General features: G+C 40.3%; 2 protein-coding genes across 7 annotated transcripts; both read right to left on the reverse strand.

Annotated features, from left to right (window-relative positions):
• Positions 1 to 556: 556 nt before the first annotated feature.
• On the reverse strand, positions 557 to 16,782 carry mpv17 (mitochondrial inner membrane protein MPV17). Of its 6 annotated transcripts, none has more exons than XM_076084225.1 (10): positions 16,707 to 16,782; positions 16,011 to 16,091; positions 14,220 to 14,335; positions 13,298 to 13,390; positions 12,062 to 12,157; positions 8,020 to 8,052; positions 7,843 to 7,895; positions 7,499 to 7,564; positions 4,596 to 4,687; positions 3,932 to 4,069 (listed from the first exon to the last, which is right to left on the reverse strand). In XM_076084225.1, exons 2-9 carry the CDS (start codon positions 16,081 to 16,083, stop codon positions 4,597 to 4,599), a joined length of 621 nt encoding a protein of 206 aa, XP_075940340.1. In that variant the 5' UTR covers positions 16,084 to 16,091; positions 16,707 to 16,782; the 3' UTR covers positions 3,932 to 4,069; position 4,596. The 6 variants fall into 6 exon arrangements, with proteins under 6 accessions (XP_075940341.1, XP_075940340.1, XP_075940339.1 ...); XM_076084224.1 differs by having other exon boundaries at positions 4,596 to 4,771; XM_076084226.1 differs by lacking the exons at positions 3,932 to 4,069; positions 4,596 to 4,687 and adding an exon at positions 557 to 1,860.
• Positions 2,402 to 4,584, reverse strand: uts1 (urotensin 1). Its single transcript, XM_076084230.1, has one exon. The coding sequence runs from the start codon at positions 4,220 to 4,222 to the stop codon at positions 3,647 to 3,649; it is 576 nt and encodes a 191-aa protein (XP_075940345.1). The 5' UTR covers positions 4,223 to 4,584; the 3' UTR covers positions 2,402 to 3,646.
• Positions 16,783 to 17,158: the final 376 nt, after the last annotated feature.

The following is a 17,158-nucleotide window of genomic DNA, read 5'->3' on the forward strand; positions in this document are numbered from 1 at the left end:
TACAGGGTGTTTGAATCTCCCTGTCAACCCTTTCATTGATGGTTTGATCAGGGTTTGGCTTTGTGGTGTGCTAGACTCCTCACATTAGTAATTCAGCTTCCTGCCATCAGCTGGACAGGATGTACCTGAAGCCCCTCTCGTCAAACCTTTGTATGTTTTATACACGGTAAGCAACACACATTAGACAACACAGCCTAATTGATAACATGTAGTTTGACACACTTTTTATTCTTTTATTTATATATTCAGTCCTAAATAGTAACTAATAATACTTTCCTGGAGATTCCGAGTGCATCCCGTGTTCTCCATCATCAGATTGCTCATTTGTGATGGAGGCCCTTCACATTGCACACCAAAGATCATAGACAGAGGTTTCACAACAAAATAAAATCTAACTTTTCATCATTTCTACTGTAGAAGATGCTCCAGGAAACATGGAAACTTATTTCAAGGACCCCTTTATGTCATATAGTAATATATGTATATATATGTATATATATATATATATATGAAATACAATACATAAAACAGATAAATGACTGCATTCACTATAAATACATAACACTCCTTTATTAGCGTTGATATAATTACATAACAATAATACTTGTTCATTTTTAACTTTGTTGCACTTTTGCCTCAAATAGTTATCCATGGTTGTTAAGTGGACGTGTCATAAGATGCTACATACTATATATATACAATATAAATTCTTAGTACATGATAGCTTTACTTGTAACGGCTCGTACGTCATAAAATGCGACGTATTTAAAGTGTTTCAGTGAACGTGGTGCCGACAAAACATGTTTCTAAAAATGCAAAAGAAAGCGCTGCACTGACGGCTCTCAAACTGAAATAGTGCAAGCGTGTCAGAGTCTGTTTATAGATGTTCTTGTTGCTCTGCTGATGAATTGTAATATTTGTAGCAGCAGCAGCAGCTCACTGTGCGTCGTACAGAGGGGACGTGTGAAGTCCTCTCTAACAAGACCACTTACGTAAAAAGAGAGCTGCAGAGAGTGAAGGATTCCCCTCATCCACTCGGGAAGGCGACAGCATCATCCGTGCTTACTCAGTCAGAGGCGGCGACAACAACAACAGCATCCTCCTCCTCCTCCGTGCTGCATTTGTGTGACACTAGGCCGAGCAGCTGGAGAGTCACTGGTGATTGTTTAGACGTGGGATGATGATGACACTGATCTCATGATATTCCTCTTTTGTTCTCCACTCGAGGTCCTCGCTGCAGTCCTGAGGAAATGTGAAACAGAGGCGTGAACTGGAGGTTTACCAATAATCCTCAACAGTGAATTTAGCCACACGAAACGACAAAGAGAACATGGAAAAAAAACACCGAAGTGATGGATGGAAATCATACCGTTCTATACATTACCCATCTGTATTTCTTTCTGCAGCAGCATAGATGCAAGAGGACTGACCAGATTTTATCCTCCCACATTGTTGCCTTTTGTTCAGTCAAGAAATCCAGTGTATTGTGTGTAAATATAGCTCTCTATGTATAGCTCAAAGGAATGTATACGGTGGATTTAGCACTGCATCCTGTGTGGTGGGAGGGAAAGGAAAAAGATTTCCTTCATGTGTGTCTTCAGGATTTAAAGCCCTTACATAGCTTTTTCCGTCACAATACTTTCTGAGGGCTTCTGTAAACATTACAGTTTAATAATTATTTTTAGATGTTATGTAAATAAAACAATTACCAAAAAAGGGCTCATATGAACATTTTCTGATCTCTCCCAACGCCATGATGAAGGTTTTCATGCAACAGCAGTGTAACCGATAAGTAATCTCAGCGTGTGATACCTGATTTTGACGTCAGGTGACATCTTCTGAAGTCAAAAGTTCTGAGTTCTGCAGAATAACAAAGTTAAAGTTATGATGAGACAAGCGTTAGTCATTGCTGTGCATCTACAAAATGATATGTGATGGCATTTGCAAAGCGTAACGAGGGAGATGAACCAACACATGGTCACACACACACACACACACACACACAAACAGAGGGTGATTAGGCCAAAGAATCACCAACACTCCCACGGTTTGAACTGAGTCAGAGAAACAAAGAACTCAGAGGCCATTTCAACTTCTGTGTTTGTTTCTTGTCTCTCTCTCACTTTTATCTGTCTCAACAACTTGGACATTAACTTCCATCGTGTCATGGGCTCCTCAACATTAATGGATCTACAAAAATGCTTGGTAAAGTCCATTAACCCGATCACAAGCTGGGCGAAAATATGTATATTTCCAATATTTCAATTTTCAGTGTCAGTTGTCTTTGGGAAAGATCTTTTTATAAATCGATCCATAAGAACCATACAGCAGTCACATAAAGTTGTATTTTTATTACCGATTAATACACATTTATAATCAGAACAATAACAGAATCAAACGATTTTTACTTTAAACTTTTTTATTACAAAATATAAATGGCAAAAAAAGCTTTTTCTTATTTTGCGAAAACAATATGATCAGTGTCAGACATAATTGTTTTTTGGAAAACAAGGCATTTTTTCTTCTTTTTTGTTGTTGTTGAAGATTAGCATGCTACAGGTGATACAGTACCAGTGATAGTGCTCCCACTCGAACTAAAAGGACAGAAAAGAGGAGGCTGTAGATGGGAAACAAATCAACATAAAGCGTGTTTTGTCTTTCCTTCCAATCATGCCATTACATTAAGTTTGATCAATCAGAGTCGATTTAAAACAACAAGAGACGGAGAAGGGTTCGATATCCTTTTCTTATCCTTTCCATTTAATATTGTATCGGAAGGTAAAGAAAATAAATAAATAAAAATAGTTTAGCATCTTTGTTGGATCATCCTCAAGAAGGTTCCACTAAGAAAAAGAAAAACGTTGTATTTTGGTGATTATTCATCATAAACTGGAGATCAGTGATTACCCTCTTTTTTATTCACCACTATATGTTGTTGGAAAATGTGGAGAAAAGTCTCTGAACCACAATCATTACTGGATAGTGTATGAAGATGTTTCTAATATCTGAAAAAAAAGGTTCTACACATCAGCCATTCAGTTATCTGGTGGTTACAAGCCAAACACCAATCATACACTCTACAATAGACGTATTTAGCAGCAGGGGCAAATCATCGCCTCCATTAACAGCGAGGTCACCCAATTTGCTGACAAGAAAGATCTTGAGAATGAATTAAATCAAACTGTAATTTGTAAATATTTAGGTCAGCCCTGCAGTTCTGTCATTTTCATTTCAAGCATCAAAACATTCGATCACAAACACCAATGACAAAGACCAACGCTGCTCATTTCCGGATCAAATGTCCAATGGTGTCCAAATGTTGAATTGAGAAACGATACCCGACAGGTTCTCTTTCCAAAAGTTGTTGTGTTGTGTGTGAGGGGTGGGGATGAAGCCAGGGGGCGGTGGAGGGGTGAGAAGTTAATTTCCACATTTTCCAACAAAGTCTTTAAATAACACTTAACAATTTACACGTTTTACTCGCTGATGCGGCGATGCGTAAATTGGCACCATCTGTGCGTAAAATGATGTGGAGAGGAAAGCAGGCGCACAAAAAAAACAACGAATGTCAGAGGTCTTGAATACTTAAACAGCGGTTTGGCCGTTTTAATTAGGCATTTAAAATTAAAAAAAAAGAAATAGAGCTTTACTTCCCGACCTCGTCGAGGACTTTGCGGTTGAGCAGAGCCCGCTCCCTCTGGCTCTCCGTCTTGGCCATCTGGATCATATTCCTCAGCAGGTGGAAGGTGAGGTCGATGGACAGCGGCGGGTCTTCGCTCCTTTTCAACAGCTGCACCGCGGTCCTCACCGCCTCGTCCTCTTCTCGGGGGAGCAGGTGCAGAGGGTCCGGGTGTCTCTCGCGGAGAAACCGCAGGATGCTGTCGCCCAGCAGGTCGGAGGAGGCGCCGCCGTCACCGCGCCGGAGCACTTCGTCCAGTTGCTGCGCCTGGAGGCGGCCGCTGCCATCCAGCCAGCCGGGGAGGATGCGCGGTCTACCGGCGGCGGGGCGGAGGTGCGACGCGAGGAGGACCGAGGAGAGGAGTAGGAGCAGTGGGACTGGCTTCATGTTCTGCAACCAGAGGTATTTATTAAGATGGCATGCGGGCAGTTCATCACACAGACTCACCAGGTAAAGGTAGCGGCCAATCGCACCACTACGTTTGTTGCACACTTTTGCGGTTTTCCCGACTGATGTATCTTTGTGCCATTTTTTTTCTGTCATGCAAGAATGAATGGCTTTAAGCGAAGAATCGGATGCCTGTAAAAAATCTGGTAAATTGAATAAAGGCCCTGGATTATGATGACCTGGCTATTTTTCAAACTATATGATGTTATCTTTCCTGCAAGAAAAGCAAATAAGCAAAGTGTTTGAACTTTTTAAAAGATTAAACTTGACCAAAAAAAGCTGAAAATGACAAAAAAAGATTTTGTTGTATTCGCTTAATAGTTTAATAAGATGCACTTAAGCACGAGATAATACAAAAATAGCATCTCTAAAGGTGCTCTGCCTGTGCCTTTTGTCTTTTTTATTAACCTGCCAATTCAACAAAACTTAACTATGAAAAAAAAGAGTAAATGAGAACCGCTCTACTCACTTTATTCTCTCCAGATGCTGCAGCTTAACTTCGTGATCGGACGGTGCGATCTCAGGTCAGAGCCGAGTCGGATAAGTCCCTGTGAGCGAGGACTGGAGAGGACGGAGGGCTTTATACATCCAGCCTGCTCCTTTGACGTCAATGCAAGCACAGACACCGGTTTGGAAACTGGACAACTATCGAGACAACAAGGCAATATAGTCCCGAGGGACAGCTGGGGGATGCTGTGATGACAGGATATAAAGGGTGCTTTTTTAATACAGGTTTATTTCCTATCTATGAGGGATCTCCCAGGGTACAAGAGGGGGGGGGGGGGGGGGGGGGGGGGGGTAGAGGGGCCCTTCAGGAGGGGGTCTCTGATGTTGCGGATTCAGCTCGAGGGGATCATCAATAAAATATTGCTACTTGTCTAAATGCTCCTTTTTGGTGTTGGATGTGCCAAACAAAACCTGAGATTTCAACTCTTTTCTAGCATTCACATATTTTTTTATCTGTTTTCTTTATGAAAGTGCACGACTTGTTTGTGTCATTTGCATTTGCAAATGTGCATCAAATTGCCTCAAATCAAACAGAGTCAAATCTCAACTTGGACGTAATGAAACTTGAGTCTGTGACACAAGTTTATCTAAAGACAACTTTTAGCAGTCAACTTCAGACATGTTTTAGGTATAATTAAAGCACATTGAGGATTAGTGTCCTAGTTCCTTTCAACCCGAAGTGATAAGATGAAAAGCACGATAAATCTGTGTCAAATAACTCTTTTAAACACTAAACAAAAAGATGAAAAATCCTTTTAAACTCAGTGTGAACTCATCTGAATGAGCTGTCCATGGTGCTGGTGGTCAGTCACGTGCTTCCCTCCAACAGTGTGTTTAAATTTGGCGATCTTTTTGGGGTCATTTGCTCCATTAAGCCAGACTCTCTAATGCTGAAAAGTCGTAATCCATATCAGCAAAGTATTTTTTCCAAATTTAAATTGTTTCATATTTAGTATGGACGTTTAATGTTATAGAGAAATACTATATTTGAAACCAAGTTTCCAAGAAACCAAGTTTTCCAAGGAGAAAGATGTTGCCCTTAAGGACCAGATCGGGCCGCTTGCTTTCCCCTGACAGCCCAAGTGTGTTTGTGTGGAGAGAAAATAAATAAATGTGTGCAGTCAATTTGGTTGACAGCCCAGCTCAGCAGCCTCCAGCCAGCCAACGCTGAGCCACAAACGTTAGCGAGGTCACACACACACACTATTGCCATCATGTAAAAACCTTTATTAGCTTAGATGCTACAGACGGACTTGGTTATCAAAAATGTGCACATTATCACAAAAATAATTAAATGACGATGACTGTTTAAAAAAATAAAAATAAAAAATAGTTCGACATTTTGGAAAATGCTCGATTTCTTGCTGTCGTGTTCGACGATGGGGTCAATGAAACTCAAGTCCGTACGGTAAAAACAAAGCTAGAACCCTCAGCCGATTAGCTTAGCACGAAGACAGGAAACGGCTAGCCTGGCTTTGCCGAGGGCGAACAAAATCCAGCCAAACGGCAACTTGTTTTACAATTTGGTTGTTATACAGAGCAAACACATAAGATATACTTAGTGGGTGCTGGTAGATGGATTTTGTTACCCTTGGACGGAGCCTGGGTAGCTGTTTCCCCCTAGGTTCTAGTCATTGTGCTAAGCTAAGCTAATTGGCTGCCGGCTGTAGCTTCATATTCATCGTATACAGCGGTATCATCTTACTCTGAGCAAGTGTATTTCCAAAAATGTCTCACTTTTCTTTTAACATCAGGTGCAGATGTGCAGTTAGTTGAAAGAGAATGTCAGTAGAGAAACGGATCACTTCATTGGTGCGTTTTGTGCTCAGTTCAACACTCAATAAAAAAAAAAAAAAAAAAAAAATGGAAATAATTTCCCTTAATTTTTTTGTAATTCAACAAGCACTTTGTTGTCTTCTAGCAGTATACTGAAAGCAGCGGAAAGGCAGAACCGAGTACACTTTAATGTCTGTTTATTGCATGAAATATTGTTTTTGCATTATTGTTTTTGCATTATTAACAAAGTAATCGCAGATCATACACATCCATGATGTTTCTTTCACCCTCAGAAGCCTCAAACAAGCCAGAATGCATTGCTACTTTTGCACAGACAACTTGTGCAGAGCAATCACTCACTTTGTGTACATTCTTCACAGAAAACCTAAGAACAGGTTGCTTTATTGGGAAATGCAGGAAAAACAGTTACTTAAGTAGAAGTACACAGATGAGGCAGGTGAAGACAAAATGAGTAAACCAAGTATGTAAATAATAATAGATTAGTACAAATCGTGGAACATCACTGATGAAAGAGACAGATGAGATAAAAATCAACAGAAGAAGAGAATCCGAGATAAAAACATCCTTCATTAGAAGACTATTAACCTGTCACAAACAGCATTATTTCAACGGATAAGAAAAGTTTCCTTTGCAACCAGTGGGTGTTAATGTGTGTGTGTTTGCGTATGTGTGGCTACACCGCGCCAAATCCTATTTCCATAAATATCAAACTTTCACACACATTTATGCAAAATGCAAGTTTGACTTTCAAGTGTGAATTTGTCATTCAGAGTAGACAAGCACTTTCTCCCGACCTTTATAAGTGAGTCAGTCACAAGTTAGACCAGAACGGCCCGTCGTGCGCGCGCGCGCGCACACACACACACACACACACACACACACACACACACACACACACACACACACACACACACACACACACACACACACACACACACACACACACACACACACACACACACACACACACACACACACACACACACACACACACACACACACACACACAACAAATGAGTGTAAAATCATCATCAACAACAACAAGACGGCCTTGTGATGATTGCTCACATCTTATTGGCCTTCCAGGTCAGGTAGGAGTTCCAAGTAACAGCAACAATCTGGACGACAGCCAATCTGCAAGCAGGAGGAGGTTTCATGCGTTTGATTTGGAAGTAACTCAGCTGATCGCTTCATCGAGAGGGATATCGGGCTTTTACAGACAATTAAAAATTAAGATTTTAGCAATTAAAACAAGAAAAAAAACGGCAGTGTTTAACAACTGTCAGACAAATACGCACCAAGAAAACACAACATTTTAAGTAATGCTAAACTGCATACAAATGTAGATTCTCATTCTTCGCACAAACTTCACATGTGACTGTCTGTATGATAATAAAGCCGCACACTCTCACCGGTAGTGCAGTGGAATGAAGTAGAAATTGGCAATCTGGACTGCAGGCCAAAGCTGAAACATAAACAGATAACAATAAGACGCACAATATGAGGTCATGTGAAATTTTGGTAAATATTTACTTTAAATGTATGTCTAAATAAAATGCTAATGCATACGGGGAAAAACAACAACTTACGTAGTAATTTGAGATCAGGGCATCTGGGTAGTCCTGTGAACAACATTTAAAAATAAGTTAATAAAACAAGTTAATAAATCAGTATCATAGCGAGTCACTTTTAAATCAGTGACTCACTCATTGAAGAAGTAAAACACCTTTTGGAAGACATAGTTGCTCAGGAGTTGCTGGTACTTGTTTGTCTTGATATTAAACATCTGTAAAGAAACTGTAAAAGCTCCGGCCTCCTGCTGAGGCAGTAGACTCATTCTCCATCACTGAACAGTTGAAACCGGCGGTGTGGGGCGAAGTGACAAATGGTGATGTGTTGGAACTCCGGTTGGTGAGCAGTTTCATTCCAAAACAACGCCGCACGCAGCCAGAAATACCAGCAGACGGCCAAGATATTGTTGAGTAATTGGTAACGATCGACATCTCTATTAACCTCCTGTGGACACAGTATATTCTAGTCAACTTGTGGTTTGGGAAATCTTTATTTTCCTTTAATGTTCACCAGTCATGCAGAGGACACATTACTGCATTTAAAAGTAAGGATGGAATCAGAAACAAAAGGCTTCAGTGCCTGTTAGATAATGGAAGCTAGCTTATTCATTTCATATCTCAACACAGCTAGAAAGCATTAGCTAAACAAATAAATGCATGTTTCATTTTCAAATAAGAAATCACTCCTGATTTACGAGAGTACACTGTCTGCCATTTTATTTCAGTGTGCAAATTCTGTAAAAAATCTGATATATTGTGTCCTTTAAACTTATTGATTTGACTTAATTTACTGTTAATATCGCTGTAGAATAAACTATGGAGTCTCTATAATAAAAGGAAACGTGAAAGAGTGAACTCGGGAGAGATTTCAGACACAGCTTCCGTCTGTCCATGGTTCTGAAATATTAAAACCATTAAAACCTTTAAAACCTGCAGTATTTACTGACAGACAAACACCTGTAGCTCCCCTCTCAGCTGGAGATCAAACACATGATCTTAACTTTATTACTTCTGTAAACCAATAAGCAGGTTTCTTACAGGATTTTAAATCCTGAATAGAAAAGACATAAATGTGACTCAACCAGTGGTAGAAGAAGTACTCCGATCTTGTAAAAGTGTAAATAAGTAAAAGTAGAAAAGTATAACAATCAAAATGTCCCTAAAGAACACAAATTGAAAGTATGCAGAATAGCCCACACATAACAATAAAAGTATTATAAGTATATAAGTATTTAGTAGCAGAAAATGGAAATAATCAACTAAAGTACAAGTACCTCAAAATTGTACTGCTCAGCACTTGTACTTTTCTTGTACTAAGTTTCCACCAATGGGCCCAACAATTTTGGACTCCACAGTAAATACAAAAGGTGTGTGTGACAGCCGTGTTTATGTGCTAACAACACACACCACACACACACACACACACAAACTCTCTAACCCATCTACCTAAAGGTCACCTCAACATGTCTCGACACATAAAAGCAACGAGCCAAAGTTCCAGTTCACGACCTTTTATTTCCCAGTTGATTTTATTTTTCTTGCCGGGTAAAACCGGTTTTACGGCCAAACTGAGCCACCTGAGGTGAAACTGCCTCCTCTGATCGCCGCGTCAGAGACACGTCACAGTCTTTCCTCCCACTCTCTGGAGAAGACGGGAGTCTTCCTCAGCTCCTCCAGGGGTTGTAAACTGTTTTCAGTTACTTTACAAGAAATGAATGCACTTCAGTGTCTCAAATTAACAGAACGATACAAGACGTGTGACAGCATGTCAATCAAACTGTGATTATGGAAGACTGCTGCCAATTAAAAGGGAGGAAACAACTTTTAATTATTTAAAGGCAAAGTCGTGATTGGACGTTAACCATCAGAGCGGCTGCTTTAGTGAGCGGCTCCATTCATTTCTCCTCTCACATTTCCTCTTTGTAATGAGCACATTTGTCATTTATTGTCTGTCCTTTCTGACATTTACCAGGTTGGCCTTTCAGGTCCAACGCGCCTCCTTTTGTAAATAATTGATGGTGACCAGCAGCATGCTGGGTAAGCAAGAGGCGGCGACGGACGTTTGAGCAGCTGGCACCAGAAGGACAGTTATCTCTGACCTGGCATACAAATACAAACACACACACACACACACACACACATATATATATATATATATGAAGGTATGAGTCACTCTCCAGCTATTTCCACAGTCCCCTCGTCGCTTCCTCCATCACAGGAAATAGTTTCTAATAATAATAATGAGAGGTGAGCGTTGGAGGTCGGATGCTGTGTACTCTCATTTACCTGGGCTCTGTTCACACAGGATCTCCAGCCAGTTGGTGTCGAGTCTCAGGGAGAAATTGCGGAACACAAATCAAGTCAAATCAGATCGAAGACCAAGAGTCCAGTACCAACGTAAAGCTACTACAAGGAGTGTTAACCGGTTATGAAACAGTCTCTATTTAATACTGACTGCGCTTCATGACGGGCCGGTCTTATAGACCCGAAGAGGATCTAAATTTTGACGGGCAAAAATTGGCGTTGAGTGTTACGTTAGCCAGTTTAATGGATTTGAAAGGTTTCAAAGTCGGTGATTTGTCCCCCTTCCTCCTAGACTGGAGCTAATATGTCTATGTTATTTATTAAATACATTGTGAGTCTTGGTGCTAATTAGGGGTGGACGGTATAGAAGGTACGGAAAGTACACCGGTATGAATTTGCCGTATGAATGATATCAGTTTTAGGCCATACCAGCCCTGGATTCAAGATATGAATCTGCACTGCACAGCCATTACGAGCATGATGACCAACATGCACCAGGCGATCTACAGCAGGCTGTACACAGCTGAGAGGCTAGACCACTAAACCTATTCATGACTAACCTGCGTCTCTCTTTCACTCGCTAACAGAATGAATGCATGTGCTGACCAGATCAAGACCCGGAGGACACGAGGCGACCGCGGTGCTCATGGAAAACACCACAGGGGGCCAAAACCAACAAAACAATAAATATATATATATCTTGCTGTTGCTTAAAAAAACCCAAAAAAAGTGTTTTGTGAATATTTTACAGCTGAAAAACAACCTCGAAGAACAGAAAAGAGAGTCGAATGGAAAAGTTCGTCACATCTGGAATTTCAACGAAACCCGTTTAAAGTATTTTTCTTACGTTGTTGATATTAATTCAAGTGTAAAATATTTCTGTTTTGATTCACAGCGATACATTTTCAAGCCAGGTCCGTTAGGGTTAGGCTCCACCTCCTCGTTGAGCCTCGAATGCAACATTCATGAATGGAAAATGAGCCGAGGACAGATGAGGTCAAACACCGAACTTTTAACCTCAAGTGGAGATCAGTTTGAGAGTTTAAGGCTCAACTGAGCAAATAAAATTAAAAAAAGGAATTGGACTATTTTTATATTCTGCATGTTTCAGGAAAACACATGCTGCATCTAAGAGTTTAGGTCTGAGAGTTATTAAGAGTTATTAAGAGTGACCGGTCCTTAGAGCCAGTTTCACTTGATGGCCGATGTTGAAAGTGGAAAACTTTAAATACCGTGGTCCAATTCCGGACTCCCAGGTGAGCTTTGTGACTTTATCTTCTAGGAAACGTAGCGGTCTTGTTGTCAGTTAGGAGATACAAGAAGAGTTTACAAAACAGAGCTGACAGTGTTTCTACTTTTTAACCTTCCTGTCTTGGCAGACAACAAAAACCCCTCGACTCAACTTTTGACAGAGAGGACGGAAGCAAAGAGTACGCTGGCAGATGGCTCCCATCTTCTCCCTCTGGCAACTCAAAATGTATTTAAGGAGTCCTTCGTCCCAAGAGCCAACAATGTTCTCACCTCCGTCAACAAAGTGACCCGACCTTGTCTGTGTTTGTTTTACTAACCGCTTTGTCTGCCTTTTATGTTGTTGTGTCTTATTCCCCCCCCGATGGATAATAAAGATATATTCTATTTTAACTGCTGCAATAAACTCACACACTCACACACACACACACACACACCTTGTGGCTGTGAGGACAGGAAGCTGCGAGGCGGAGGGAGTTACGCTTCTGTGAAATGAAGCTAAACTCACCCTCTTGAGCTTGGTGACGTTCTCCTCCACCGTCAGCCCGTTCAGAGCACCGGAGATACCGAGGAAGGCTCCCAGGAAACACGGAGCGAAGCACAACTAGGACACAGGAAATAAGAAGAGGAAGCCAACTTCAGAAAAGAAAGCGAAAAAAACCCAATAAAAACATCACCTCGGTGATGGTTAAATACTTGCCACCTGGAGTTAAAGTCTATTAATTGGTGGTTTATATATATATATATATACATTTAATAGAAATTGTCATTTCCAATCGGTGCCGTTTATACTAAATGTAAGAAAATCTAATTTGTTAAAGCTGGTTGAGCTCAGAAGATGTGCAAACATGTGTGAGTGTAAGATGCTAAAAACGCTCGTTGAACAGTTTGTTTGATTGGTGCATCAGGTTATTGATGTTGGCGTCTTACAGCTTTACTTTTGTTTTAACGGGGAATTTACTTTTTGGGGGACTTTGTGAAAACAGTGCATGGTAATTATTGATCTACTGTAAATCTTTAAAAGTCAAAACAAAATATTATTAAAGATAACTTGTCGAATTTGTGAATAATATTCCTGTGAATTCCAGAGATTTGAAAGCTCCAAAGTCTTGTTCTGCAGTGGTTGTTTTTTTAGCTGCTTCCGTTTGATTGAATGAAACACCAGAGGGCAGAGTGGAGAAACTGCACAGCACTCTGTGACAGAATTTGACAGTTTCTTCCCGACAAAGAGACGTCCGTCAGCCTGATGTGAGGAAATTGTGTCCCTGTGGTCCGGCCTCATCCGCCCCGTTAGGCCCAATCAATGAGCGGCGCCTGAGCTGAAGACTCACAGTGGTATGGGGTGTATCGTTGAGCTAGTGTCCACTTTGTTTCTTTGCTTGCTGAAACCACTTCTGTTCATTCGCCATGCTCTGGACCGGCGCTCCCACACCTTAAACATCGAAGTCAAGGACCCAGCACGGCTCAGTTTAGACGCGGATCAAGGCTAATTACTGTTACCACAATGACAAGTTCTATAATTAGAACTAGCAGGCTTCACAGAAGCTCACAGACAACATTTAAAAAAGGACAGAGAGAGAGAGGATCGATTGAGTGAGCATCAAAAGAACTAAATTAAATAAATAAGTTCAAGGACTTTCTCTATTTTATTTTAAGGCCTTCAAACTCAAACTTCAAGGACCCGTGTGAACCATGAACAGCAACAGTTAGTAGCAGTAGAAGGAGAGAGGGATGCTGTTCTCACCTGGTCAACCAGCATTTTCTTCATGGCGGCACTTTTCGTTCCTCCAACCACCAGCCGGTCCAGAACTTTGTACCAACTGCCGATTACTGGACCCTTAGTTGTAAAAAACAAAAAGTAATGATGATTAACTTATTCTCTAGCGCTAAACCTTCACACTAAAGAAACCTCAGGGGCTTTCTGTCCATCGCATCGCTCCCTGAACTGTAGTGTCTGCATGCAGACTGCACATTGATTGGAATTGAGCCACTAAACGTGTATTATTCATGTGAGGAAGTCTGATCCATGACGTACGAGTTATGAGACAGTCGTTACCTTCCAGATGAAAGAGCAAAACATGTCTTAATGCAACACAAATCCTGTGCGTGATTGAAGAGCCGTCTATAGCGACAAACGTCTGTACGTCTCTTCTCCATAATTCATAAGGACGAGGCAGCCGATTGGCCGAACATAAGACGATCATGGACATAAAAATAAACTTGAATTCACAAACATACAAAAGGCACGAAGAAACACTGGGCAACATGGATGAGCACGTTAGCGCGTCATCTATAAAAGGGATTTTTGATGCTGTTAGATGTTGGGCGGCTGTGGCTGTGGGGCTGGTGCGGGTGGTCAAGGTTGACGGTTCAATCCCCGGGCGCTTTACAGTTTAAGAATATACCTTTGTTTTTTTACCATTAATAGCTTAATTTAGATTTGCTTTCTCATATCCGATAAATAGCCACAATAAAAAAATCACTTATCTTGTTATTATACTATTTTGCACTTCATTTAACTTTACTTGTTTTGTGTACATGTGGACAAGCGTGTTAAATCATGCATGTTGTTTATCAATCAAATCCTCACAAAACTTGGCACACCAACACTTTTTAAAATTTATTTATGTGTTTATACAAACGACGAGAGTCCAGGGGACGCTTACCACGAAGAAGAAACCAATGCTCATCATCTTGGCCGTGCGCCGCACGTTGTGATGAGCCAATCCTCTTCTCTCAATCAGCTGTTGGGCGATGACATCACCGACGCCCATCAGAGATCCTGGAGGACAAACAGGGAGACAGATGCCGTGTCTGAGCACGGCGGCGACACAAATGTACAAATGGAGACGGTGTTTTATATATTTTTCACATATTTTGAGAATCTGTTCATCTGTATTCAGGTCTTATTTAGACCATAAATACAAGCAGTCAGGTGACAAAAACTGTTATATAATATAAATTCACTTAAGGCACGTTTATCCTTACCAAAATAATTGTGATTCACACTGTTGTATTGAAAATCAAAAATACTTAAAACTATTAAAATGGGACCAAAAATGACAGGAATCTCTTCATCTTATTCTTTAAACAGCAATATTGTGAGAGTCAGTTTTTTCTTTTATAATTCCTGTAAAAAAAGTACCTCAAAAATTGTACTCAAGTAGAGTACATGTACTTTGTTACATTCCACTACTACTACTACTAATAGTAGGTCTTACAGTTTTGACATATTTCATTTAAACTCTATCGCCTCTGGTTGATGACGTGCTTTAGACAGATGGGGAGCGCTGCCTCCATCTAGTGGTGATTAAACAGCACTGCGATGAAATACTAAAATCCATTTTCTTCAAACATGAACATTTAAACATCTGCTCAGATGTTTGGAACACAGGAAGTGTTACATTTTGCAGCGATGTCATGTTCGACTGTGGTCAGATTAATAGATACACGACAGGTCCGACGTGCTTTTCTGCATGTGGCCCTTCATGTCGCTGACTTTTAGAGGAAACTCACTTTTGGAATTTCTGGGAATGTTTGGACAAAAAGGGTCAAAGGTCAAGAGCTCCGATTTCTGAGAGCGTTCCCCTCAAGCTGTTTGGGAAAACTGCCTGAGCTATACGCTTCCCTTCTCACATCCTAAAACGCTGTTGTTGCAGCTTCTACCGAAAAGCAGTTATTTTCATCATCAATGAATCTTTTTATTATTTGTGTGAAAACTTAAGTTATATGATTATGGCATCAAGTTATTCTGATTGCATATGTTTTGTTTTGTTGATAGAAAACATCTTGTGTAAAGTGACTCCATTGACAAAAGCTCACAAGTTAAGAGAGCCAAAATAGGCATTTTATACTTGCTTAACTTGTCTGATGAAGCTCTAAATACAGTTACGTTACAAGGAGAACACACACACACACACACACACACAAAAAAAAAGAAAAAAAAAAAAAAAAAAAAAAATGGTGGTCACTCAGTTCGAAGGCCTCTCTTTGTTGATTCTGAAACTGGAGCAAAGGTCCAGCAGTTAAAATGTTAGGCCCCATGTTTCACTCACCAAACACACTTTACTGTACTTACAGTGAGCTCAGGTGTGCGAGAGAACACGTCGGCACTTTGACTAGGAGAACTTAATGTGGAATATATAACACATGCAATATCTTTGTATACATTTATACAACATGTAGGCTACTCAAGTACTGTACTTAAGTACTATTTTGAGGTACTTGTAGCCTACTTGAGTGTTTTCTGTTTTACTTCTACTCCACTACAATTCAGAGGCAAATATAACTTTGCAGATTTAGATAATTAATACAAAATATAAAAACGACAACAATGACTGTATCCATAATGATAATCCAGCATTATAATATCTAATAGTCTGAAATAAGCCATTGTGCATATTGAGTGCTTTACTTTTGGTACTTTAAGTTATGCAGTATATATGTAGTATTCCTACCAGCGGTCACTAACTGTACTGTCCAGGGGTATTTGGTCATCAACACTTGGTAGGATCTCCACAGGCCCGCCATTCTCCCTGCTAGGAAGAACAAGAAGAAATCATGTAAAGGGATGCTGCAAAAACGTGATGTTGTCCAGTAACCCGCCCACCGTCAGGGAGGCAATGTGACTCAAAACCAAGCCACCCCGCTGATAAGCTCCGTGATATGGTCAATTACGGCTCGATTAGTTCAAGTAGTAAAAACTGCTACCCAACACTATCCACTGGATGAAACGGAGACATTGTAATATAAAGTTAGTTTGTAATTAAGCGGAGTCAACGCTGAATTGAAGAGTGGCTTCAAATAATAAAGTTAAAACATAAAACAGGTTGTGATAGATACAAACAACAACGGAAACAACCAAGACAACTTTAATGTCACTTATTTAAACTCGGTTCGTCGTAACGTCCGGTCTCGTTCTGGCTAGAGGTAACGTTACAAGTAAATATTAGCAGCATTTAGCAGTGTTACGTCTTAATTAACGTTGACTGCGTTTATCCAGGTTGTTGCTAACTAGCTTAAAGTCTGTAACAACGAGTGAATCAAAATAACTTCTAACGGTATTCATTTCTTTAAATGTTCAAGAGCTGCTACTGCTCACAAACACAACTATCACCGCACGAAACACAACTTCAACGTGTATTAATACTCACTACATTACAGTCAATGTAAGTCAAGTGTGCACGTGAGCCCCAGCTCCACCGGGTGAGCTGCTGATGATGCCTTCACGTGTCTGCATCGGGTCCGAATTGTGAGTTCTAGGTTACACAAGTACTGCAGACAAGCACATTCACTTCGTTGTAAATTATATCAGGAATTACTTAGGCGGCTCTTAAATGATTTGTGTTGAAGCTAAATATAAATCACTTTCTGCTAAGATACTTTAAAATCAATTAAAAACTGTTGCACAAAGATGTTACTGCTCGGTCAGGTAATGTCAATATTTTAATTGATTTAGTTGAAAGTGTAATCCTTGACAAGTGCATACTAAGCAGATAGTCTAGAATTGTCTTTTGGACATTGAATTAACAGAAGATGGAGTAAGAACATAACGGTAGTTTTATTGCCACTTCGTTTGGCTTCAATGCAAAAAATGTACACCTTT

This window comes from Anarhichas minor, unplaced genomic scaffold (genome assembly GCF_050575085.1).
Source record: "Anarhichas minor isolate MPS153535 unplaced genomic scaffold, ASM5057508v1 ptg000136l, whole genome shotgun sequence".
NCBI lineage: Eukaryota > Metazoa > Chordata > Actinopteri > Perciformes > Anarhichadidae > Anarhichas > Anarhichas minor.